This window comes from Contarinia nasturtii, unplaced genomic scaffold (assembly GCF_009176525.2).
Source record: "Contarinia nasturtii isolate CC-2019 unplaced genomic scaffold, AAFC_CNas_1.1 Cnas_scaffold_864, whole genome shotgun sequence".
Lineage (NCBI taxonomy): Eukaryota > Metazoa > Arthropoda > Insecta > Diptera > Cecidomyiidae > Contarinia > Contarinia nasturtii.
Genome location: NW_022198211.1, coordinates 1,225,697 through 1,249,651, shown reverse-complemented (window position 1 = coordinate 1,249,651; position 23,955 = coordinate 1,225,697). Strand labels below are relative to the sequence as shown.

The window sequence follows — 23,955 nt, the reverse complement described above, 5'->3', positions numbered from 1 at the left end:
TACTATTCCATAGCTTAATGTATAAAACTACGTTTCACATTAAGCAATATGGAAGGAAAACTAGATGACGTGCCGCATAAATTGTATTTGTCCATATGATTTTCATACAAAATATCGTTTTTGTGTATTCTCTTTTGTGCGGATCTTCTTCAAAGCATAAATGAAGATGAACCGCTCAAAAGAGAATATACAAAAACAATATTTTGTATGAAAATTACATAGACAAATACAATGTTTTATGTGAGTATTGTATGCGAAAGTTCAAAAACTATACAAAAGCGTGAAGTTTTAAACGTTTCGGTAATAGATGGCTTAACAGTGTAGAAATGCCAACGCACTTAAGATATGTAACATATGCATTCTTATGCACGCAATTTTAAACATTCCTCTCTATTAATTGTGTAGTAAAATTAATATTGGTAAGCATTGATGTCGTTAAATTAAAATATTCCTATTCACAGTCTATGAGTGTAACATCAAACAAAACTGTCGACTTGGCTGGTATTCCTTTGGCACCACATGCAGCTTTTTGGGGACAGGTGATACGACGTTGACCTTCGCGTTTCATACCTTCGACGCCAATTGATAAACCCTTTACTCGGTCCTTTGCGCCGATGATTCATAATTGATGTATGTAACCAATTTTTGAGGAAGTCCCCTTTCACGATTCTTTTTCCTTTACCACGTTTCAAATCTTCAATCTGAACCTCGAGTATCAACTTCCCACTATCGGTCGAATCAGAACTTTCGTTCTTCACGTTAATCGTCTGGGATGCTATAAGAGAAAATAAAGAGTGACAATATGATTTTTGCATACTAATATTCACACTCTTATGAATAACATTTTTTTCAACAACGGTTTTTTCGGGTTTTGGTACAGTTTTCAGTTCCAAATGCTAATTTTGGCGTGTCCGTCACTATGCAAAAAGAACGGAATACATTTGAATAAATGCATACAAAATTTACATTCGATTTTCTCACCTGGTAGATATTCTTCATCTGAGATCTTATATAAATCGGCATTCGACAAACTTCCACGATCATCACGATCATCACGTAATTTAACACGTTTTGCATCCTGCGTCGACTCTTCTATAATGAAATTTGTTTTAAAAAATTCACGTTATAAAAATGGTATTATATATTGAGTTGTATACCGTGATGATAGTCATCGAAAAATGATCCCGAATCATTCGATTTTTGTTTATTTTTTTGAGTACATCGAACTTCGAAGGTTGAATGATTTGGTTCGTTTTTAGTTGCGGTAAACGAAGCGAAGCAAATGAATGCGAAAATGGATTCGGCGCAAAAGAATTTGGAACACTGATTCACCCCAATTTTTTTTAAAACGGTAACACAAAATCGTAGCCGTGGTCTATCTGTGACCGAAAACACTGACGCGCTCCCTGATTGCATTAAATCAAACTAATCTGTCTTAAATGTTTTGTGTTGCAACTAACAAATGGCGCTCGCATATTCACAATAACAAAAATCCATTTTAAAAGTCCAAAAAGTACATAAAAATAATTTAAAAAAGTAACAATAAATAAATTTTAATGCAATCAGGGAGCGCGTCAGTATTTCCGGTCACAAAATTAATATGGGAATTCCTATAATAGACCACGGCTATGTAAAAAATGTCAAACTGTTACTGTATTCAAATCCGTTGTTAATAGGCACAGACTTGGCAAAGACACACTCAATACGTCAGATCAACGAGAGTCGTCGTATAGTCAAGTTTGTGTTTTCGTCACATACCGTTACCATTTTTTCACACTTTAGAATCTCGATTTTTTTAAATTTCTTTACATATGCTAGAATTGGAGTGAATATAATTTGTTGTTATTAAAGCCTGCTTTCATTTAAATATAAGTGTTTAAGATTTTATCCACGCGTTGCTGGAAAAATTCGATCGAAAGTGAAAAACATGCTTGGGGGCAGAGTGATACAGCGGTATTTCGCAATGTTTGCAATTTTTAAAATATTTTAATCGGATTTTTTTTGTATTTTATGTATTTTCTCAGTATGAGATTTCTACGCATTCTTTTTTAAATTTGGTTGATTTTTAAACAAAGTTCTAGGTTCAATACGTGGATTTCAAAATTTTCCAAAAATGTAAAGGGGTAACTTTTTCGATTTGGTCTCGCACAAATTCAAAAATGCATTTTTGAATAGTTCATTCCTGGGAGGGGGGCGGTGGTGTCTCAGAGCATTTGCCTCAAAAAACCCTAGCAAATTGAAAGATTTGTCTCTTCGCCCAAAAACACTAGCAAATTGAAAGATTTTCCTTTGCCAAAAAAAAAAAAAAAAATCCCCTAGCAAATCGAAAGAATATTTTTCTCAAAATATGAAAATTTCTAAGGGATTGATTCCCAAATCTGATGTCCATGGGGGTAATCCAACCTTCGGACCCCTGCTCAAAAGCTACGGACACGACCTTATTGATCGCATCATTGATAACTTGGTGCAAAATATCAACCTTTTTATCAAGTGAATCCGAAAATCGATGAGAGAAATCGATATCGGCAAAGTACCTGTTCATTCCAATGATTTATTGATAAAAAATATATGCAGCTATATAAAAATGAACCGAAACAACCGATGTTATGTTTTTGTTCTGACAATAAGAATCAAATATAAATGTCACACATGTTTTCTTTGTGAGAATATTTCATGTTAATTCTGAAACTATTTGTTGTGCTTATCTTAGCATCTCGAATACTCTTTTCGAACATGTTAACCTTTGATTTAACGAACTGTTTATGTCAGCTATTGAAGTGCATTCGTATGGAACATTTAAAAATTGATATTTAAAAGATTCCATATTTGAAAATATAACCAAGTCAAGCATAGCATCATTTCTTAAGGCCAAATATAATATTGGAATTATTGAAAATATCGGTATGAGAGTCAATCATGTATGGATGCTATACACATATATTGACATTGTACCTATAAATTGTTGTCCAAAACAGTGTACAATGTAAAATGATACACATAAAGGTGGTCAAATAAACAAAAAAAATATCAGTGAACCGCAAAAAGTTCAGAATAAACAGCATAAAAATCGAATGGATATATATTTATTTTCGATTATTCCAATTTCAATAATTTTTTTGGATACTCCTTAAATCTTATATATATTTCATTTTTCATTATTCCATAAAATGTTCATAGTTTAATCGAATCTTTCGATTTAAAATATATTTCATGGAAGAATATTAAAAACGAATCAATATGAAAATGAAGTAAATCGTCGAATTATTAATGCCTCATTATGCCCAAGTTATAGTCTATGTTTGAAATTCAACAATGGAGCAATTTATTTTAATACACATTTTGAAAGTGCATAGATATGCGAATGAAAAAAATTCTTATTTACTTTGTAGACTCACTTGCCGTATTGAAAAGACATTATAATAAGGCCGTTCGCTGGCATTGTATGTTATGAAGTGGATTTAATGTACCAATGTATTTACGTTCAATTATCAACATGGGTCATTAATATCACAGATAACAACAAAATTGACCTGCATAAATGAATGAAATTTAATTAATGCGACTCTTGTTATCATTTTGAATTGCATCCATTTTGAAGCAATGAAAGAATTGATGATGTTTTACGCTCTAACAAAGCATTACTTCGTATTTTCAACATTGTTTCCATTTATATAGAGTTATGAACAGTAATTTATTTTATATGTACTGTCAAATTGTATTTCACCGTTGAAAATGGAGTATATTATCATTGGCTACGATCCTTTCAAACGACAAACATTGTAATGCAATGTGCAATTGAATTTCAATGATTTCAAGTTGATCTAGCTAATGGTTTAAAGTCGCTAACTTTTAGCAGAGCCGGAGAACCTGAAATGGAAATAAATTGTGGTTATAATCACTTCTTAACGCATTTATCTTCGTCAACAATAGCAATTTATTTTCATTCAAATTTCTGCGCGTAGTTTAAATCATTTTATCGGTAACACTGTGTAACGTTTCGAATTCTAAAAATAGTTGCATTTTCTAATGAAACGTTGCTTGTGCCAAAATGTCAAGCGCACAACTTCGAAATTCGTTCAGTCTAAGTTCGGTTTCAGTTGAAGTAGTCGAACATAAAAAAAGAGTATATTGTATTTGTTAGAAAAAGTTGTGCGCAAAAATTTTCTCGTTCCCTCTCGCGTTTTGTTGAAGGCAAACGACCGTCACAATTTCGTAATTCATTGTTACTTCAGAGCATTGGTACTTCAGACAAGTCAAAGGAAACGGAACAATTTTGGAGAATGTTTAAACAGATCATTTCGGAAATTGGCGGAACAGTTGCCAAAAATGTGAATAACATAATATCATATAATTTTACGATTAATTTTTTTCTTCATCACACATCAAACTACATTTCAAGTTGCAATAAAAGTGTGAATGTCGCTGAAAGTGGGGAGCAAAGACACTTCGTTTATAGTAAAATTCTCTCCATTGCATTTGATATTGAGTTCTCAAGTGTGTTTTTATTTTGCTGTTATTCAATTGATAATTTTCAAAAGAAAAAATTGGAAATGGACGGTCGTTACTTTTCACTATTTTTTGACTGATCATATAGCAAAGCTTTCGAGCTGACACTCAATAATTAACCAAACTATTTATTAGTTATGAAAAAAGAACAAAAATTTTTCAATAGAAGCAACTAAAAATGTCATTTTATTTCATTCTTTCTATTTTCATTTTCAGCAAGCTGCAAAAACTTATGCAACTCAAGCATCATTCGAAGTCAAAGTGAGTATTTTACGTATGTGCTCGCGTCATACATATACGGTGTTTGCAGAGAATAATAGAAGTAAACAGTGTTTGTAATATGGTTTGAATACATTTGGCAGCTCTGTCGTGCCGTATATAAATAAACTGTATAGTTTGCATGCTTATGTATACATATTGATGAAGCGTTTTGCGGTTTGAGCACACACATCTTTGTAAAAACTGCGATTGTTTGCGTTTTTTGGCAATCTAACATCCACATGCATTACATAGAAAAAGTTGACACGTTTATTGATTTGTTCCTCTTTGAACGATAGAGAATCCGCTGCTGATCCAAAACATAATCAATTGTTCACTAACTATATCATACTTATGGATCTTTTGTGCTTTTGTGCCTTTATAATTTATCGCTAATTAATTTTGTTTCCCAAAGTCATGTCATCAAGTAAAACAATAAACGGTTCATGTGTGTGTATGTAAAATCGTAAAAAATGGTGTATGCATTTTAAATACAGAAAACGCACACTACGAAACAAAATGAGGTAAAACAGCAGTCGCGCTACTATGGCACTCCGGAAAGGAAACTTTCTTATAAAAGTTCTAGATGTTTTAAGTTGAAAATGTTGATAAAAATGATGATGTGTGCGTTGAACAAAGTACATAGAAGAAGAGACAATGTCGTCAGCATAATCATTGTAACAATGTTATTGAAATATGAACCTTTTTCGGCATGTATTGACAACGACAAGTTTCGATGCGCGATGGCAAATCAAATCCAATAGCATCGCACAATGAACAACAAAAAGATATTATCATGTCAACAAGACGCACACACACAAACTCTCTGTTATTCAGTTGAGCTATGCAAATATTCGCATAATTTCTCTCTCACGACTTTAATCTCCTTCTTTTTTTTACTGGAATGCGCGTCTTCATCATTGTCGTCGTGCACTTTGTTTTTTTTTTTCCTTTTCAACGCGTTGGTTCGTCGACTACTGCTGGCATCCTAAAGTGTTTGAGAGAATGTGTGACTTCTTGCAAAACTTAAAATTACATTTTCTTCCATATATCTTTCGTACAACGTTCTTTCTATCACAAACATCGTTGCTTGGAATTCTGTTGGGCACTTTCAAGTTTTCTTCGAATAAAATACATCCTTAATTTTTACACTTGTCAACAAACATTATAATGCTCTGAACATTGTGCGCGTATCGTACAGTATGGTTTTACAAGCACAATTTTAGAATTAAAATTTATTTATTTTGCTGCAGAAATTTATCATGCTCAATGTTTGACGTTTTCGTCGTCGTAATTGTCGTTCGGTGTGATGTTTATTTCGGCGTTTGCTTTGTGCGGTGATGCATTTTAGTACACAGAACATTTCTTCACTCAGTTGTAATACGTTTGCGTTTACAGAATGGACTGGCATTTTGTTAAATTATGTTTAAATTGCTGTATGTGACTTGCTGAAAATGCCATGAAAAACATTGTGAATGTGTGCCTGGCAATTTTTCACCTGCACACATGCACTTTCAGCGATTATGATTGCCCAATGTTCATTGCTACACACAAGCTCATCTGTCACCAACCATATCAACCAATTTAATAGCGTGGAATGCAAACAGTTCGCAGTCATTTTTTACCATTGTACTTTCTGTCCCTTTCACAATATTCGATGTTCGTATGAGTATCGTCATTGCATCCGAAGTTAAAAAAAATCACACACACATTTGGTTATTTGTTGGGTTAAGAGTGTAGAAAATTATCCTTATATTTTCCACATACATGCCGTTACAACTGAACCCAGTCAACTGTACAAACAGAAGAAAGGGACAAAACCACTAACGGTTAAACAAAAATATTATACGCACAACACACAACAATATAATATACCTTTAATCTTCTCTTTAATACTCTTTAATCCGATTTCGTTGTTTTCCACTCCATAAAATCATTTTCGTGTTATTCATAAATAAAAAGTGTGTGTGTGTCTCTATGTGTCACTGTGTTGTGCAAAACATTTTATAGTGGTAAAGACACCACAGTAGAAACACATTGAACAACGACGAAATATGCTGTTGTGTACGCACGCTGTCGAAAATACTCAATTTTTTAGCTTGGAAAACTTCTTCAACTAAAATGGAATTGAGACGTTTAGCCTGAGACCAAGGGAGCGAGCATGCAGACGAATGAATGAATGAATGAGTGGGACAGTGATGAAAAGAAAGATATGGAGTGAGTGGTGAAAAAGCATTGTGCGAATGTGCATCAGGATAAAAGAATTGAGGTAAATCACGTAAAATGTGGTGGTTTAAGCATTATGCCATGTGTATATTAATGCCAAGTCGTGGCCAGGATTCAAGCGAGATCATGGATATATATATAATAAAAGCATTCATACTCTTATTCGCCCAGAAGAACAATGGAAAAAGAAGTGAAAAAACCCGGAGCGCGATAACAATAGTGCAAAAAAAAGAGTGTTTTGTGATTAATGATGATAATTTTTCACAATAATCTATCAAGACAACTGAACTAATGTTGAAACACAAACACAGCATATTGGATACACTTTTAACGCATTTGCCATTGTTGCTGCTATGGCCGTTTATTTCTCAATTTTTTGATAAGAATGTTTGCCATTATTTGACTGATATTCACTTTAAATTCAAGTACGCAATTTATTAAATTTTTCTTATCGCTTTTAATAACTTTAACTTTGTTTTTATGCTCACAACCGACGTCTGTTCAATAATCATGCTGGAAAATTGAAAACAAAAATTAACATCGTATTCTTTTTTCTATTCGATTGAAAAAAAAAAAACAAAAATCCAATAGGACTTCAAGTTGCATAATTTGGACTCAGGACCATCTACCAAAGCCGATGTAACGAGAGAAAATGCGCTCGTATACTACAAACAAATGCAAACGATTCGCCGGTTGGAAACAGCTGCTGGTAATTTATACAAAGAGAAAATTGTACGCGGTTTTTGCCATCTATATTCTGGGCAAGAGGCATGTGCTGTTGGTATGTATACACAAATCGTTTTTTTGTTTGCGTTTTCCGTTCACATATTGATTCATTTCATTTTCGAAAAACAATCAAAATGAATTAAATTTGATGGGCTTCAATACCGATTCGTAATCAAATCGAAATTTCATTTGAAAATTGGTATTGGCTGTTTCAAATAATTGATGGGTTTAATTCCGCGCACATTCTAATTTCATTTGATCAATAAAAATGACAGGTATGAAAGCTGCAATGCGTTCGCAAGACAATATCATATCAGCATATCGTGTTCACGGCTGGACTCATTTGATGGGGGTACCAGTCTCCGGTGTATTAAGCGAGTTAACTGGTATGATTGTATTCATCAATTCGTTTACGTCCAAAATTGAAATATGCTCTGAATTCAAAATCGAATCAATCCCAACAATAAATACGGAACAATTTTTTGGCCTTTAACAGGGAAACAAAGTGGTTGTGCACGTGGTAAAGGTGGTTCAATGCATATGTATGCACCAAATTTCTACGGCGGCAATGGAATCGTTGGTGCACAGGTAATTCGCTTGGTTTAAGTTGGTCACATCTAAGCAAATTACTACAACGTTTATAGAGTATTTTGCAATGAAAAGTGATATGATGATCAGAGTTGAGCATTTAGGATAAGTTAAAATGATACTACTTGTCTGTAATCGAAAAGCGCACACGTTTGCTCACATATGACACATATAAATTCAAATTAGTTTCCACTGCTATTATCATTTTTGTTCTGGCAATGTTCAAGTCTTTGCATATTGAGGGTATCTCATTCTAACTTGATGCCAAATCTAAGTAAATGAATACGCGTAAAATTTAACGATAATTGCATTTATTATGTGCTTTCTCTCTCCCTCACACTCTCTATTCTTTCAATTTCTGCTGATTCAAACAATGATACTTTTCGTTTGTGCTCGTTCTCTCCGCATATACCAACTCTCGTTTAAATAAAATTGATGCAAACGACCAAAAAATGGAATTATTTACGATGATGATGCGCATACGGACGACATGTGAAAATCGATTTCATCCACAAACTATATAGTGCCCATTAGGTGCTGGCGTTGCATTTGCATGCAAATACAAAGGAAACGGCGGTGTTTGTTTGGCATTGTACGGTGATGGTGCGTCGAATCAAGGTCAAATATTCGAGGCATTCAATATGGCTTATTTGTGGAAATTACCATGCATATTTGTTTGCGAAAACAATCAATACGGTAGTTTTAATTTTATCTATTTTTTGAAAAAAAAAAAACATATTGTCATGTGCAAGTACATTTCATGTCATTGATTTGATTGCAAAACGAAAAAGGTATGGGTACGAGCGCTGAGAGATCATCTTGCAATACGGATTATTACAAACGTGGTGATGTTTTGCCTGGAATTTGGATGGATGGTATGGACGTATTGGCCGTTCGCAATGGCTTTGAATTTGCCATCAAACATGCCGTCGAAACGGGGCCGGTGGTCGTCGAAGTGAAAACTTATCGGTTAGTTTTATTTTATAAGTATTTTGGTATTTTTTTCTTTCAAATCAATTTGTTTTCAGTTATTCTGGCCACTCCATGTCAGATCCAGGCACAAGCTACCGTTCCAGAGATGAAGTTCAAGGAGTTCGACAAACTCGCGATCCAATCAATCTATTTAAAGAGCGTATTTTGGATGCAGGTCTTGCGACCGCTGATGAAATCAAGACAATTGACGGTGAAATTAAAAAAGTGGTCGACGCAGCAACGAAATATTGTAAAGCCGACAAAGAAATTGGACTCGAGGAACTCTATACCGATGTTTATTCGAAGAATTTGGTTCCACTCATTCGTGGTTTGTTACCAGATCAACTTCACAAACACAATACACTCAACAGGGCTGTCAATCTTTGAACGAATATTGAATTGAAATTGTAAACTAGATGATTTGCTAATAAAGACATGTTCCGATAAACGAAGTTAGAGGAAAATATTAATGAAACACTTTTTCCAAAGAACAAAGAATCAATTTTCAATCATCCAAATTGACATTATTTTGTGTCTTGTTACTAGGCTATTCATTTTATTTATTTAGAGTTGTATATAATAGAACATCAATATGCAAATACTCTGATAAATGTTGTATGACTGACTAACGATTGCATTACTTACGATACGATACTCGACTCACTTCAACTGCTATACTGTTTGAAAGCCACATGTTGATAAAAAAAATAAAAGAAAAACTTCTTAAAACGTATATTTTGTAAGAATCAAATGTTCCTGAATATAATGCACGTTGTTATCCGCAGAAAACAAATGTGTTCAACAAACAACATGTGCAGTGTTCAACAAATGATACGATTCATATATGTACATTATTAATATCAATAATAACAATTCCGATTATGTCTAACTTATTTCAATTATAGTTTATATGGATTATCTTTACAATCAGGCGAATGTTTCGGTTTGGGTGGAAATTGAAGTGATCTACTTCGCGTCAGACTGGTTTCGCTTGGACTAGGTCGCAAAAACGAATGCGTTGAAATGGTGGAATCACGTTTGGCAACTGGTGCATTCAAATCAGCTGCTGCGTTTTGCTCAGGTTCAATTATAATTTTTGATTGTTCTGCGGAACTTGGTTTTTCTTCGCTTGCTTCGTCAATTTTTATCACTGCCGCCGGTTGTTCATTTTTCGATCTGTGCTTCAACTGAAATTTTCAATCGAAAGTCGTTCAAGACGATATCATTTTTGAAAGCAAAACGAAATAAAACAAGTGAAATACATACACTGAGATGTGATGGTGTAAATGAAAATTTGATGCGACGTTTTTCATGTTTTGGTGGACATGCAGGTGTTGTCTTCAATTGAATTTCTTCCGCATTTTCATTCTCCGTTGCCTAGAGTAATAAAATCAAATCCCAATCACGTGGATCGAATGTGAAAACGAGGGAAAAAAAATGAAAAATGGGCATGCACTTACGATGCTATTGTTTCGACTCTGTGATGTGAGAGTTGCTATTGAAAAACGATTTCGTTTCGCTGTTTCCGCTTGTAAATTAGCATACTCCTCTTTAGAAATTGAGAACCGAGGTCCGCGTTGCATATTGAAAATGTTACCGTTCCGTGATCGACTATAAAAACTTGATGTTGTTCGTGCACTAGTAAATCTCGATGAAGAGATTGTATTTCGCCGAACAGAACGTACACCACAAAATAAAGACTTAACGGTTTTTCGATATTTATCCGATAAAACACAATATAAAATAAAATTCGATGCAGCATTGACGGTTACCAACAAGTTAAACACATTATTTAATACTGAAATGATACAATGATTATATAATTACTGAGTCTATAATTGAATCCACTTCAATCTCTTTTCTTCGAATTTTATACCTAAATTTCGATTTGTATGATACTTCAATCGTATAATATTCAATAATTGCAGGGCATTTGGGGTTTGACACATAAAGAACAGTATTACTACTGCGATCAAGGTGATGGTCACTTTATTCTCCTGTGACATATCCTATTTAAAAAAAAAGAAATATGAAAATATAATAGACCTTTTTTTAATTAAAAGCCATTTACCTTATCGTGTATTAGAAAACTGATAAGAAATTACCTGTCTAGTATTTGTCATTGCGTGTCGCATCTTATGCGATTTTCTTACGGTCCAAATAAGAAATGCATTTAATATGCTCAATAACACAAAGGGAAGTAACGTCCCAAACAAGATGCTAGGATAGTAGAAAAAATTTGAATAGCCTGGCGATTGACTAAAATTCGATTGTTTCACGCTATACGAATGAAGCTGAAAATTAAAAAAAATATTAAAATAAAATAGTTTGCAGTTTAAATATAATTATGAACCTCTTGACATCCATCGAGCTTCGTTTGATTTGATATTTGACATGGTTTACCGGTTGATTCATCAAATCGTGCCATTTTACATATTTCATCAAAAACATCCACATCACATTGTATACTGTTGATTGACGAGTTTGATATGCAGCGTTCGCCTTTTGAATAGTCATATCCAACTTTTGTACAATTCAATTCGTACTCAAAATTTGTAGTTATGGTGCAAAGGAAACACAATACAACAACAACTGAAAATGAAACAGAAAATATACGTTTTCTTCAATTTATGTACAGCATTGAGTTGATATGAAATTTAATGAATCACAAAATTCATATCTAAATCTAATCACAGCTAGAATTCAATGGTATTTCGGAGCGTTTGAACTTCGGAAATACTCATATTTTATCATTTTTGAAACAGACGCCATTGATTGTTTTATAGGGATTTTATGTACAATTCTGTTTATCCTGGAATTCTGTAAAATCGAATAAGTGAAACACACGTATTGGTTTTGTGACACATTAAACACATCTCCGCATGACTTTCAACATTATGTTTTCATTTGAAATTCTATTTAAACCAATCCTATTTTGATATAAACCAATGAAAGTGTAAACATCCCAATTCACAATAGTGAATAGTGCACATTATTTAAATTGTTTTTGTTGGGATAAATAGTTTTGACTGCGATGCACAATATAGACTCTATATTGAGCAGACCCCTCATTTTTGTATCATCAAACATTACAAGTTTAACTTTTTATTTTCAAAATTGAAGATATAACTGCTGCCTTGTGGTGTTCTAAAGTTGTTATTCAGTGTTTCACCGAATGACATTGTTTAACCAGCGCTTATTTAGGTCTCACACCACGTGCATCTCAGTCAAAACTATTTATATACGTCAAACGGATTCACTGTATGTTTTTAATGACCATAATTTGAACAAATATTTGTCAAAAACGCGCTTTAAAAGAATGTGTTTTGTACAATATTCATAAATCGATGTGGGCTACAAAAAAAAACTTTCTTATATTGTTAGATTCTTAATCTTTTTGAGTTTCCAAATCCAGAGGAAGCAATATTCTAAAATGTTCACTTTGTATGCTTCAAGATAAAGTATGTATATGGTTGCACTCTTGGCACAACATCTCTCATTGATGAAAAACGTCAATATGTTGATTAGAAAATCGGTAATAAAAATGTTATTGTGTTCTCAACACAATGATCACAGGATTTCCGCATTTTCATTGTTAAGTCAATTGTGTTCAATCTAAGAACAAAACTGATAGTCAACTGTTACACTACTTACAGCAGCCGGTGTATATTTGTATGAGATTGGAGACTTTTTTTTGCGAATCTCGCTAATGAGCGCCATCTGATTTTAGTGTGAATTAGATGCAAAAACTGAATTTAATTCTGTAGCATTGAAATGAAAAAGTGAAAAAACAACAACAATAGCACGGCCACACAGAGCTGTACATCTATGCGTGCTGATGCATACATACACATATACGCTTTCTTCATTCTTTCATTCCATTGCTATACGTATCTCACTGGTCAACAGATCTATGTAGCCATGTTACTGTTGTTGTTTTTTTTCTCTTTTTCGATTCAATTCATTGTAACTAAATTGAGTTCAACTATGGAATACAAGATGGCACAGATGAGGGGAATTCGCATTTTGTCTCTTCATAGGCTTAGCCGGTTGACTTACAGTCAAAATATGTTGTCGAAAAAGTTTGATCAAACCGCATAATATTTAGTACATTCTATTATTCTTGTCGAGTAAAGTCTACAGTTCGGTGTGGTATTGTCAGATATTGAAATTTAGAGCTATTGAAATTGATTTTAAAAATGTCGACTTCAGCATTCATTTTGATATTTTTATTTGTGCTTTGCTCAAGAGCAATATCAGAAATACAAGTCAAAGAATTTTTGCACGGAATCTCGAGATTTTCGGGTGATATTTTTCAAGTAAATGAAAATATATTTATTGCATGTCATCAACTTACAACATTACACGAAATTATTTAAAGAACATACTATCACGCTGGTCTGTCACCGAACCTTACACTGAATGAGACTTCAAAATGTATGGAGACAAAGTGACAGACCAAAATTACAGTATTTTGTTATAGTGTTGTTTATTAATATTAAAAGCGATGCAGTGAATCTAAAGCTGGTGAAGGAAATATGGTAATTTCACCATTCTCGATATCAATGGGATTGACACTTCTTTCGCAAGGAACTAATGGAACAACTTTCGATGAATTGCGGAAAACATTGTACTTGAATAACAACAAATCAATTGTAGCAGATCAATTTTACGAATTTGATAAATTAATTCGCAAAAGTGCCGGTGAAGCAGAATTATTGATATCAAACCAAATTTATGTTACGAAAGGTTATCCACTGAAGAAAGAGTTTGAAGAAGTGGCTGTCGAAAAATTTTCATCTGGTATCGAGTCAGTGGATTTTGGATCAAATGATACTATGCAATATATCAATCACTTTGTTGAACAAAAAACAAAACAAAAAATCAAAAACTTCCTGAAACCAGGAATGATCGATGAGGGAACTCGTATATTTCTGTTGAATGCCATTTATTTAAAAAGTAAATGGCAATATGCATTTAAAAGAAAATATACGTATAAAATCCGATTTTATTTGAATGAAACGGAATCAGTTGTCGTCGATTCATTATTTATGGAAAAAGCGCCATTTAATTTTGGAGATTTGGAAGATTTAGACGCTCGTGTACTGGAATTAACATATGCCAATTCAAATTTTACGTTCTTGATCATTTTGCCTGCAAAACGAACTGGATTGGATGACTTAGAGAATCGATTGAAAGATTACAATTTAACCAAGCTATTCGATAAAATGACTATCAACAATGCTACTATACACATTCCAAAATTCACAGTCGAAACCGAAATTCATTTGAATAGTATTTTAAAAAATGTACGTAATATATTTAATTTTTTGCAGAAGCTCCTTGAATATATTTAATTATTTGCATAGTTTTGCTTTTGCTTTGATAATTCAACTTTTTTTAAATGTAGTTGGGAGTGATCAAGATGTTTGGAAGTGCGGCTGATTTGAGTAGCTTCTTTGATGCAGAAGAACCACTTTACGTCTCGGATGTCATTCAAAAGGCTTTCATCGAGATAAATGAGGAACATACAGAGGCTGCTATAGCTTCAGGTGAATTTCGGAAATAATTGTTTACATCTTTTGTCAACAAGCTGAATCATGATATTGAGTTGACATTTTTTGATAAATTCAAGGAGCTTCTGCACGAGCCAAGAGTGGAGAGTACGGATTCTATGCTGACCATCCCTTTGTGTATTACGTATGGGACAAAGAGAATCAAATCCCAATTTTGAGTGGACACATAAAGAATTTCGAATGAATTATCAATGAACTTTAGGTAAATTCATAGAATTTTTCGCGAATCGTGATCATAACCATGGTCATTTGATATAGCCAATTTCGAGTATGAAAAAAAGATATGAAAAATTTGTCGTTTATAACACACATAAAATGAGTTGCATTGTTGGAATTAAACAACAGTTTCTGTAGTTTCACTTCTTAATTTCGCTTTTTAGGTGACATGAAGATGTAAGTATATTTTCAACAGACTGGAAAAAATGCATTCTACGCTGTTCGCTTATTTTCTTTCGCTCGCAATTCTGGAACAAAAAAATTTTTCGGTGGCAGATTAAAAACAATTGCATACTTAGTTCATATGAGTGATACGAATTGAACGATTCTCTGCATATTTTCAAGAGAGAGAAAAAAGAACATATTCTACACACGAAATTGTTTAGGAGGTGTTGTGAACAGTGTGAATGGCCCCATAGTGTTTCGTTACGGTGTATTAATTTTATCGGATAATTTGCATAAAGTCCAATCTGTTCTGATCCCTATACCTAACTTCCACGAGGCACTTTCAAAATGAAAATGATTGAACAAACCTCTGATTGAAGTCGAATTGTTTGTATTTAGAAAGCCGAAATACTAGGCTGTGATTGAACCCTGAAAAAAGCCAACACTTGATGCGATTTGTACACAGGGGATCACCAATTTATTAAAAAACACCCAATATTTTCCCGAAGCTAAAGGAACAACTGAAATGGTTAACATAATTTCATTTTTATCAGTTAAAAATAATAATGATAAAAAAATTACAAGTTTAAGCGATATCATTCAATCCTGCAGAATTTGCGATTTAATTGTCTTCTGTTTGCGAAATAAACAAATTCATATTATGTACACAAATAAAAGAGAAATGAAAAATTATTATCAAAAGTTGACGCACTTTTGCTATTTGCCGATTAAAAATGTGTGATGTGAACAGCGTGTGAGAACTCCGACAGAATGGTATTTAAATGCATGTCGTTTTTGCAGAAAGCCAGAGTGTTCACCAACCAAAGCGGAGTGAACTTTCCCTTATAAGTTTAAAAGGAGTACATTTTCTGATAGGAAATATTTGTTAAAAAGTCATCATCATCATCCGAAATCATTTGTTAAAAATTTAATTAAAAAATAATAGCAAAGTTAATAGTAAAAAAGTTAATGAAGTATTCTATTGTGCTTTCAACGGTTTTATTAGGCAACTGGGCGCTGCTTGTAAGCACAGCTGGCTATGGCGATGAAGACGAATGGGACGGCTTTTGTGAGAATGGAACTCACCAGAGTCCAATCGATATTGATACAGAGAAGGCAGACGTGAAATTATATCCAAAACTCGTCTTTAAGAACTTTGAAAACATATTAAAAAATACCACTATTGGAAATACTGGCCAGTGGCCACACGATACAAATTAATATAGCAGATAATCAAGAATATTTGGTCAGTGGTGGCGAATTAAACGGTACATATCGAATGGCTCAAATGCATTTTCACTGGGGAGCCGAGCATACCATCAATGGGCAACGATACGCTTTGGAGTTGCACATTGTGACATACAATCAACGTTACAGCAATGTTCCGGAAGCTGTTCAACATAAGAATGGTCTTGCTGTGTTCGGAGTATGTAGAACGAGTATTTGAGGCTATCATTAACAGAGCGGTACGGTGTCCCCCGGTTTTATGCCAAATTTTTCATGATCTCAGAGAGTGTGCGGCCAAATATTTTCCACATAACAAAGAAGTACGGTATTCCGCTGTGTCTGGATTTATATTTCTTCGATTCTTTGCACCAGCGATACTCGGACCCAAATTATTATTACTACCTGTGACTTAAATTATGTCAATCTCTCTCAAATTCTTTATTTTTCAAAAATCGAACCACCCTAATCTTGGTGCTCGGTTTGATGAAATTCAAATGTATTAAACCTTTTATTGGAGATGATTATATGCACCTGCTCACAGGCAAAGAGACTTTTTGTTGTTATCATTATCTGTTCTTCGTACTATTCTCAATGTGTCCACAATTGTTTCCAATGTGTGCATATTCCGATCTCTTGTTATTGTCTTTGTTAATTTACACAAACGATCCATTCAAATGTTTAACATCACATGAAAAGGATGCTGCAAACTTTCAAATGGAACACATTTATGATTCAAATGTTAAAATTTTCTAATATTCAAAGCAATTTTATGGGTGTTTGAATCTAATAAGCCAAATTCGTTGATTTCACTTCAAAACTTTTTCTTAACTTTTTCATAACTTTAAACTTCTTTGTGGTTTTTACATTTCATGAATCGTTTGCCAAACGGAAAAAAGGAAATTTCGAGAAAAGTATAAGCTCTGCTTCGATTTCAATTAAATTTTGAATACCACACCAGAAAGCGTATGAGGCAAAACGAACTAAAAGCACATAAAATATATTTACTATAAAATGTATTTACTATAAATATATATTACTATTATATATATAAATACTTTGTATTTTCCACGTTAAATTTATATATTTGATATATGAATTTGATAGGTGAGTGTTTCGTAACTTTCAGTCTGTTTTCAATTGGATGTGTTCACTGAAAAATACTTGCATCCCCACACTCCGAGTGTTTGCATTCCTCAAAATCAGAGCATATACTGAGCATAGATATATATCCGGGATATTTTGTGAGTATCCGATATTTATCGCAGCCAGACATTATAATGGAGTGAAAACAATAGAAGTGATTGTTATAGGTCTAAGTATAAAACCATTTACATTACTACAATCACTATAACAATAACATCTATTGTTTTTACTCTATTTCAAAGTCTGGCTCCAATGAATATCGGATACTGACAAAATATCCAGGATATATATCTATGCTTATTATATGCTCTGCTCAAAATCAATAAAGTATGCCTTATTGCCACTTGATGGAATTGAGGTTCGTATTTGAAAATGTGATGATTTTATAAATAACATGAAATGGACTGCACGATGAAAATGACTGTCATCCATATAATTTGAGACTTCGGAGTCATTCATATAATTTGAGACTCGCAAAATTTCTTTTCAACGGAATTGACATTGAAATGAAAACCCCAGGAAACCTTTGTACTCTGATACAAATTTTTGGTAACCAGCGAGAATATTCTTTGATATATTTGATACTACTTGGTATTTTATGATATTAACGAACATTTCTTGTCATTTTATTTGCAATTTCGGTTCGGCTAACCAAATTATACAGATGATACATAATTGTTACATTGTTGAAAATTTCCGCATAATGAATGTATATAATTGTTGCCCGTGTATGTCGAAATGCATAGCAAAAATATTGACTTTAATTTTTGACCATTATCACGCCATTTTCATGCGCTTTTGGAGCAAACTGTGCAATTTATGGGCGGCACTAAAACGGTCGTCTGTTTATTGATCAATAAATTGAATTGACTGCGCTTAACACCACAAGCACGAGAAACAGCAACAACGCGACACTCCATTGCACGCATCATCATCATCGGCCACGCTCTGGTTAAATGTGGCATTCGCCCACCATACAGCCTCTGGCTTACTGACGTGAAAATAAAAACGTGCCACATTTAAGGCGCTAATTTTTTTTTATTTTACGGCTAACTTTTTTCATGACTTCACAATAACACATCACGTAAACATTCTCTCACACAGCAATTAAATGACGCGTGTAATGTTTGTTATATGTTGATTAAAACTTTTTTTTGTGAGTAAAGTGTGCATTGTGAACGTAAAATGCTAATTGTAATTTAACTGTAAATGTTACGTGAAATATGTAGCAAAATTTCAAAAATAACTCAAATTTTAACATCGTTCGTCAATTTATTGCAATTACCAAAATACAATTCGAAATTTCAAAGATTTATGAATGTTGAGGCGGTCCATTTCTTGAAAGAAAATACTTTTCTTCGAACACAATGTAGTTGTTGGTTTTTTATGCGATTGAGTTCAATTTGTACAGAATTAAATCGTAAACTAAATGCAATGCTTTAAAATTATATAATATTAATTTGTCTTTTGTTTGAGTTTCTGAAATAATCGGTCACCAGAAATGAATCCGTGTTAAATAGAATGTAATTTAACATCTGCAAACAACTTAATAGACGACGTTCGGAATATTTCTCTTTGCTACTGCGAAATTGTACCAGACTGCATATTTTAAAATTAACCTGATACCACTTGGTTATTATCACATGACAATCAATGCTATTCATTGAGAGAGAAAAGTACAGAAGAGAATGGATGGAAAGACAGTAGGAAAATAACAAAAAGCTCATTTCAATTTTGGTTGCAATTTTCATTTTATCAATTTTAAATGTTGATTTAAGAAAATGAAAATACATTTCACTCCCATAATTTTGTTTGCGCAATTTTAAATGAGTTATCGAGTTGTGTTTTGGTTATAAATGACCAAACTGCATCACCGTACATGATGCGAACAAAGCAACTTCAAAATGAATGCAAATAAAATTAAATGCGAAAAATATTTAAATTGAAATAGATTTTATTGAAGTAGAGTGGTTTTCATTTGAATTGTTTCTTTTTAGTGCGTTTGAATTGTACTTGGAAAATTTTGCTCGCAGTCACAACAGTTCGCAGTGTTCTTTCTTTATTCCATTTTGTTCTTCTTTGAAGGCGGCCGCATTTCAATGTATGCGAAAACATTGTTGTTTTTATTTGATGTGATGTGATGCAATGAAACGGTCCATAGAAAAAGCTTTGAAACCACATGAAACCAAATGGCAAAATGAAATAAGTATATATGCAATGCATATTTTTCAGTAGATAAAATAAAAGTGGCCGATGGCAATTTGTGTGTCGAGATTTTACCAACTCACAATTGTATACTTTTAAAATGATGAACAGTATGAATGAATACGTGTTTTTAGATAAAAAAAATAGTTTAAGTAGTGTCTTGCGTTCGAACTAAATTTCAATTGAACATAGAATGTTCTCTTTCTATATATGTCCTCTCTTTCCATTCGAAAGAAATCCATGGATATGTGTGCAACGTTCATTTTTTTGAACCAAATAACAAATCGCCCGTGTGCAAAAATATCGGAAAATTTTGGACATTTTGACCGGATATATGTTTCGAAACGGCTGACATCCCAAAATAGTCAACTGTGTTGGGTTGAAAATTTGTATGAATTGTCGAGGTCGATCGTTTCACTCTCGTTTAGCTTAACTGATAATAAGTAATTTTTTGCACACGGGGAAATCTATATATTCTCCGCTTTGTCATTCAACTCGACGAATGAACCATTAAACTTGCAAAGAGTTAACTTTGACTGAATGAAGATGAGTTTCTGATTAATTTTATTATTTCAAGCTTTATGTGAATATTATCATTTTCATTACAACTTTGACTGATATATCAAATTCACTTTACAAAGATGATATTATCTCGCAACAGAAATTCGAAGCATTTGCAAGCAGAATTTTCAATTGGTATATCAACTAGCAAAAATCAATATAAAATTGTAGTATTCAAATCCAGTACTTTTGAAATATTCGCAAAATGTGAGCGATGCCAAAAATATTCTTGTGAAATACTATTGATATTTATTTTGTTCATTTTATTTGCTCTGTATTTCAGCCACAGTCAAGATTTAAATGATGAAATTCGATTTTGAAAATCAACAACTCGAAACAGATCCATATTAAATAATGCCAACCATTGCATTTTGATAGCGTTGAAAATTTATTTATTGAAGTGATAAAAAAATGCCACATATTTTATACATCAAAAAAGATGATGAAAAATGCTTGCGAATCCATTGTTTATTCTAGCATGTCCAATCATGTATCGAAAAAAATATCAAAATTCACATTTACCCGTTATCACTTTTTTAGCTCGTGATTCTGTGCATAAAACTTGACCGCGTAACGGATGACACACGGATATGTAACGCTCCAATGTGAAGCTTACCGTTAAATAAATTGATATATACACTGAAAACAGGAAATGATTTTATTATTTTAACGAAATATACAAATAATGGTTGGAAAAAATTGTAGACCAGTAATACTTACGTGATGCATCATGAAACCAATTTGAAAGAGCAAATGCACTCCAATACAAAACATGACCGTACCTATAACCAGGATAGTGTTGTAATGATAAAACGAATGCACAAAATAAATTTACTATATCAGCAAGTGCGAGTGCAGTTAAATAAATATTTGTAGAGCATCTCATGCGTCTCCTGTGCGTACGAAAAAGAAGTATAAAACAAAATAATGATAACCGAAACAAAATTAATTTTAATTGTAGAAATGTTCGAAGTTAGTATTGTTCAACTAACTTCGAAGTTAGTTATGAAGAAGCAGCTCATTAAATAACAAAATTGTGCACAAATCAGACCATATTAAGAGGAAAACCAACAAAGTATGCTGAGTAAAATATTCTCTCATCAACAAAATTACAATGTTTCTTTCTATTTTCCATGTCGAACGAGATTTTAAAACTCTCCTGAATTCTCGTGTATGTGCAGGTGTACAGCCGTTTTCGTTTTTTCTTCTACACGAATTAAGAATGTGATCACTGTCGATGCATTTTTGTGTACTACCACAAACTTAAACAATAATAATCCAACATTTATAATGAAGATGTGTACCAAAGATGAAAAAAGCCGCTTTAAATTTTTAATTAAAAAACTTTCGGAATATTTCAACAGAACGGGTGTATGTGTGTTTTTATATGAATCGGAGCCAAAATTGTCTTGTGGTTGAATTTAAAAAAAAGTTTCTTTATCTTCTTCATGCATTGTTGCTTTATTATTATTATTTGAGCTCGCTCGCATACTACATAATACATATATTGTTAATTCATTTGATATTTTTGAAGTTGAACAAACTTCTGACGGCATTTTTCTCGTTTCATATGCTGTACATACATCATCGTTTTGAAAACCATCTCAACGTCAACGTTTATTTATTTATTTTATTCTGTCGAAGTTACGGAGAAACATTTTCAGCCGTTTATTTTTTGACAATGCTGTTTGTATTCGTTAAATTTCTTGTGGTTATGAAAACTTCGACTTTTGTATGCCATTTTAGTGAAATAAATAAACGAAAGAATAATTTCATTTTTCCCCAATCTTTTGCCTTTGAAAGAGAATGACGACCAACTAAAAGAAAAACTTTTCCCTTTTATAATAGTAAATTCATAAATTTTCCACGCAAAAATGATTTTTAATGACATTGTGGTTTCGGAGTTCAAACGGAACATTGTTTCTCTACTTGAATTCTAACATTTTTCTTCTCTTTTCAATAGAATTTTTCATTTCATTTCCCCCTATTTTTCTTTCAATCATACACACGCTTGCATTCACCCTCACTCTTAATCGCTGTCTTTTTTTCTCTCTCTTTGAAATTTTAGCCGGGTATTTCTTGGATGTAATAAACGTTTATTTCGGTAAAGTTTACCTGGTTAAAACGATGACTGTTAGTAAATTGCCAGCTATACCGATTGTAACGACGCATGGAACAATTATACGTTGAATGATATATCGTGTTTGTTGTAAGGTTTCTGAGCTCCAATCTTCACCGTCATTCTGAGCCATTCTCTATCTACAAACCGCCTGCTGAACTGCGAAAAAGAAAAATACAACAAAAATTTTTAACTTCAGAATGTGTATTTCAACAACGAATTAATAAATGAACTCGCTTAGATGATGACACAATCAGAATTATAGACAGAATTAATTGAGATATTGCAGCAATAATTTTTGTATTCTCCGATGGTCTATACAAAGTATTTCATTCTCTCACTATGCGATGAGGGATTTAAGTTTAAATTTAGATAATCGTCAAGTTGGACAACGAAATTTATTGAATTGAAAACAACATAAATCGAGCACGTAAACATGACAAAAACTCGAATATCACTTCAACCGTAACAGATATTGCTGTCGGAAAGAAATGTGTACACACCGTACATACAAATAAAAGCTGTCAGTAGGTGCCAATTTAGCATATCGTTGTGATGTCGTCAGAGATATTTTCCGTTTTTGCCAAATTACGCACATGATTAAGAAAGCAACGATTCACATTGAAAGTATTGTTATAGTTCTGCCAATAACAAACATTTTGTTTGCTTTCTTTTTTTCTCGTCGAAATTGAATGTGAAAGACAACAACGGCACGAGATTGAGCCGCATTTGGCTCAAGTGCCAAAAGTCAAATCGACATTCTGATGCCACATCAAAATACACCACCACATCCGTGTGTTTACTCCATTAAAATGTTGGCAGTCAATAAAGTCCGCACGAAAAACATGTTCAAATCAAAGCATCTTGTAGTGTAATACCATTAATCAAGATGAAAATATTGTCATTTGCTGCATACAATCCTATTTCACACTGAATTCTTAGAGTGATAGTAAATTTTAATTTCGAAATCATCAGCAAAATGGTCGCCGCGTCACCAATCTATATTGTCGTCGAATTCCTCAAAGCTAGTGGTTTATGTAAATTTTATTAGTTTTGAGAATTACCAAATTTTCATTTGGCTGTAAAATAAGGTCGAAACGTGTTGAACTTGAATGAAAACATGTTGCGTTTTTATTTTCTATAAATAAATCTTTACATTTTTTGTGAAAATGTAATACAGAATGTGGCACATACATTTAATTTAAAACTGTTAATATCGAAAGCTGAATTGTTGCAATGGACAATAATCATAATGACAGAATTGGAAGGAACGCTCGACGACATTCATATTCTTGAAAAAATTGGCAAAATAATTCCATGTGACATCCATAATAATTATTTCTCGTTCATATTCCAAACCCGTTCTTATTAAAATTCCAAACTTTTTCTTCGGTCTAACAATCGATGGTCTATTTTGTTTTTCTGAAAGTTTGTTAACAGCTACGAATACTGTAAAAAATGAGTACT

At 33.0% G+C, this 23,955-nt stretch overlaps 3 protein-coding genes across 6 annotated transcripts in view; 2 read left to right on the top strand and 1 right to left on the bottom strand.

The window, feature by feature from the left end:
- Nucleotides 1–4,069: 4,069 nt before the first annotated feature.
- LOC116342307 (pyruvate dehydrogenase E1 component subunit alpha type II, mitochondrial-like) lies at nucleotides 4,070–9,746 on the top strand. Its single transcript, XM_031769846.1, has 8 exons — nucleotides 4,070–4,328; nucleotides 4,723–4,767; nucleotides 7,582–7,771; nucleotides 7,992–8,102; nucleotides 8,213–8,304; nucleotides 8,829–9,000; nucleotides 9,096–9,273; nucleotides 9,333–9,746. Exons 1-8 carry the CDS (start codon nucleotides 4,281–4,283, stop codon nucleotides 9,661–9,663), a joined length of 1,167 nt encoding a protein of 388 aa, XP_031625706.1. The 5' UTR covers nucleotides 4,070–4,280; the 3' UTR covers nucleotides 9,664–9,746.
- Nucleotides 9,747–10,011: 265 nt separating this feature from the next.
- The window catches only part of LOC116342303 (FMRFamide receptor), a 209,926-nt gene continuing 195,982 nt past the window's right edge, over nucleotides 10,012–23,955 (bottom strand). For 3 of the 4 annotated variants that reach the window (XM_031769839.1, XM_031769841.1, XM_031769840.1), the window contains 9 exons: nucleotides 22,485–22,647; nucleotides 21,090–21,262; nucleotides 20,892–21,008; nucleotides 11,630–11,868; nucleotides 11,382–11,570; nucleotides 11,153–11,285; nucleotides 10,737–11,074; nucleotides 10,543–10,653; nucleotides 10,012–10,463 (listed from right to left, as the gene is read on the bottom strand). In XM_031769839.1, the coding sequence (XP_031625699.1) occupies nucleotides 10,176–10,463; nucleotides 10,543–10,653; nucleotides 10,737–11,074; nucleotides 11,153–11,285; nucleotides 11,382–11,570; nucleotides 11,630–11,868; nucleotides 20,892–21,008; nucleotides 21,090–21,262; nucleotides 22,485–22,621 (1,725 nt within the window). In that variant the 5' untranslated portion in view covers nucleotides 22,622–22,647 and the 3' untranslated portion in view covers nucleotides 10,012–10,175. The remainder of the gene's footprint in view (nucleotides 10,464–10,542; nucleotides 10,654–10,736; nucleotides 11,075–11,152; nucleotides 11,286–11,381; nucleotides 11,571–11,629; nucleotides 11,869–20,891; nucleotides 21,009–21,089; nucleotides 21,263–22,484; nucleotides 22,648–23,955) is intronic. The other variant, XM_031769838.1, reaches the window with a different exon arrangement.
- On the top strand, nucleotides 13,347–15,196 carry LOC116342306 (leukocyte elastase inhibitor-like). The gene is made up of 4 exons (XM_031769845.1): nucleotides 13,347–13,595; nucleotides 13,782–14,585; nucleotides 14,687–14,828; nucleotides 14,912–15,196. Exons 1-4 carry the CDS (start codon nucleotides 13,476–13,478, stop codon nucleotides 15,034–15,036), a joined length of 1,191 nt encoding a protein of 396 aa, XP_031625705.1. The 5' UTR covers nucleotides 13,347–13,475; the 3' UTR covers nucleotides 15,037–15,196.

Bases quoted from the DNA above. Each gene is read 5' to 3' on its own strand.
- LOC116342306 (XM_031769845.1), top strand. From the start codon at position 13,476: ATGTCGACTTCAGCATTCATTTTGATATTTTTATTTGTGCTTTGCTCA. The intron at 13,596-13,781 runs GTAAATGAAAAT...TAATATTAAAAG, and splicing joins TTTCGGGTGATATTTTTCAA to CGATGCAGTGAATCTAAAGC. The intron at 14,586-14,686 runs GTACGTAATATA...TTTTAAATGTAG, and splicing joins TGAATAGTATTTTAAAAAAT to TTGGGAGTGATCAAGATGTT.
- LOC116342307 (XM_031769846.1), top strand. From the start codon at position 4,281: ATGTTTAAACAGATCATTTCGGAAATTGGCGGAACAGTTGCCAAAAAT. The intron at 4,329-4,722 runs GTGAATAACATA...TTTCATTTTCAG, and splicing joins GCGGAACAGTTGCCAAAAAT to CAAGCTGCAAAAACTTATGC. The intron at 7,772-7,991 runs GTATGTATACAC...TAAAAATGACAG, and splicing joins GCAAGAGGCATGTGCTGTTG to GTATGAAAGCTGCAATGCGT.